Source organism: Centrocercus urophasianus, unplaced genomic scaffold (assembly GCF_019232065.1).
Source record: "Centrocercus urophasianus isolate 14NV4802_14NV808 unplaced genomic scaffold, USGS_Curo_1.0 seq_11, whole genome shotgun sequence".
Lineage (NCBI taxonomy): Eukaryota > Metazoa > Chordata > Aves > Galliformes > Phasianidae > Centrocercus > Centrocercus urophasianus.
The window spans coordinates 33222390-33224796 of record NW_024884253.1 but is presented as its reverse complement, the minus strand read 5'-3'; the positions used below and the strand labels follow the sequence as shown (position 1 = coordinate 33224796).

General features: G+C 54.9%; 1 protein-coding gene across 1 annotated transcript in view; it reads right to left on the bottom strand.

The window, feature by feature from the left end:
* LOC122170242 (cytochrome P450 7B1) overlaps positions 1–2074 on the bottom strand; it is a 121344-nt gene extending 119270 nt beyond the window's left edge. The window contains exon 1 of the mRNA XM_042836942.1: positions 1965–2074. Coding sequence (XP_042692876.1) covers positions 1965–2059 — 95 coding nt within the window. The 5' untranslated portion in view covers positions 2060–2074. The remainder of the gene's footprint in view (positions 1–1964) is intronic.
* Between the last annotated feature and the right edge of the window lie 333 nt (positions 2075–2407).

Here is a 2407-nt window from a genome sequence, read left to right as displayed (position 1 = left end):
AGAAGGCAGCCAGGCTGCTGCCAGGCATCTCTAAAGACCACACACAACCTCTCTTCTTCCTTCAAGCTAAAAAGAAAAGAAAAAAAGAAAAAAAGAAAAAAAGAAAAAAAGAAAAAAAGAAAAAAAGAACATCTTCCCGGAACAGGACAGCGCTTTTATGCCAATGCCTTATGCCATGGACTGTACTGCACAGAGGTTGATGGGTTTTTCCATTTTTTATTTCCAGTTGCTTGCACACTGGTGCTTTGTATACTTGTTAGACAAACAGCATGGGATTTACACAATTACTTTATTAATCACATAGCCATTTGGTTTTCAGGACAAGACAGCAGGCCTTCTTGCTGAGGCCTCCTGTATAATTTCATTCTGTTGCACAACAAACATCCAAACAATTTTACTGCAGACTGCATAGAAATAACTTCAAGAACTCTACAGACATGAGGGTTATGAAAATAACCCAAAATGGGTTCTTTGGCCTTTTTTGCCTACCGTCCACATCTGCCTGAAAACTAACAGCCTGCCTCCATTTCAAAAAATTCAGCCTATTACAATTCTGCTAGCATTTCTATGAATACCAGCATTTCTACGAATGTCAGCAGCTGAGTTGATGCGACAGCACCTAACCCCAAAATATACCCACTGCAGTTTGCCATGACCATGTCTTCACTGCTGTGCCAAGCTTGTTTAGGGAGTTCAACCTGCAGAAAACTAAACCTGTCAAAAGAATAAAGAGCTTTCTGTTGATTTTCCTTGCAGAACTGGCTCAGGGAGGCTGAGAGAGGCACAGGAGATGACCCCACTCCAATGCTCAGAGAGATGTCTTCTCTGCACTCTTATGAGATGGGTTGGGCTCCCCATTTCAAAGCAGAAACATCATAGCACTAACCCACCTCAGTGACCAAATGCCTTCTGAGCTCAACGTGAGAAATTTCATGATTTCAAAATTTCCTTATGACACACAGTCCCAAAGTTACATTTGGTCTAAAAGCTTCCACGCCAATTTTTGACCATTCTTAGTATGTACAACAACTACTTTTTTTTTGCACTTGTAGATTTGCTACGCCTTCCAGAACTTCTAATGATCTAAAAAAGTAACTATTATTTAACAATTAAGTTTATTATTTGCTATGAATATTATGTGATTAAAAAAAAAAAAAAACTCCAGACCCACCCCCCACTCCTTACCCCTCCTCTCCTCAAGCCTTTACATCCATTTATTGTTCAGCCAACAGAGAGGAACTGATACTGGAGAACACCAACATGAGCAACACCAGAGACACCTAGGAGAAGGCTTGCCATAAGGGACTGGTTAGGAGCAGACAGCCTCCTTCCAGGCAGTGCTTCATGCTCCCTCAAAATGTCTTCTGTCTACTGAAAGTACCCCAATGCCTCTGTGTAACTCCTGAGAAGTTTAAGCGCCACGGCAGAAGCAAACTAAAAGCAACACAGTGGGATTCACCAACAAAAGCCGTGAAGATGCGCATCACATTGCCGTCACACAACGCTGCCCTCGGAGTGCGGCTGTTGCAAGCCAGCACCTCCCTGGAGCAGATTAGCGCAGCGCACCTTGGACTCCGAGCGAAATGCCACCAAGAGCCGCGCAGTCCCTTCTGCTACACAGGCCACACAGCGAACAACTTCTCACCAAACCACGCACATTCACACGCCAGCCCCAAGGCCGTGCGATGAGCTTCGTGCGTGTGCGCACGGACGCCCGCGCATCCCCACCGCCCTCAACCTTAGCCCCCCGAGGCAGCTCGGCCCCGCAGCGCACCACGCGCGGCCCCGCCGCTCCCTCGCCGCCCGCAGCCCCGGTGCCCCGCCGGGAGCTGATAGGGCTTCTCGCGGCGGAGGGGCGGGCGGAGGGAGCGCGGCCCAATGCGCGGTGCGCAGCCCACCCGTGGCGCCCGCCTCGCAGCCCCGCTCCCCGCGGCGCCCCGGCCCCGCTTCCCCTGCGCCGGTACCTTTTCCTCCTGCAGAGCACGCACACGGCCCAGAGTAGCAGCGCGGCGGCGGCCGCCCCGCCGTAGGGGCCGAGCGGCAGCGCCTCGGGGCCCATTCCCCCTCGCCTCTCCTGGCGCCGCTCCGCAACCGGGGAGCAAAGTTTTGCCCGTCCTCCCGCTCCGCGCGGGAGAGGCGCCCGGCCGGCCGGCCTCCCCGCCCACCCCGCGCCCGGGGGCTGGGTTTGGCTGCTCCCAGCTCAACTTGGCGAGCGGGCACGCCGCGACCCGGCCGGCTCCTCCCCGGGGAGCGCCCCGCCGCGGGGGGGTGGTCGCTGCCGCTCGCCCCGGCGCCGCGGTGGGAGCCTCGGCGGCGAGGCGGGGGCTGGCCCAGCGGAACGGCCGCGGGGAGCCGGGCGCGGGGCGATCACGCCGCGCCGGGGGACGTCGGCCCCGGGAAGGTCTCG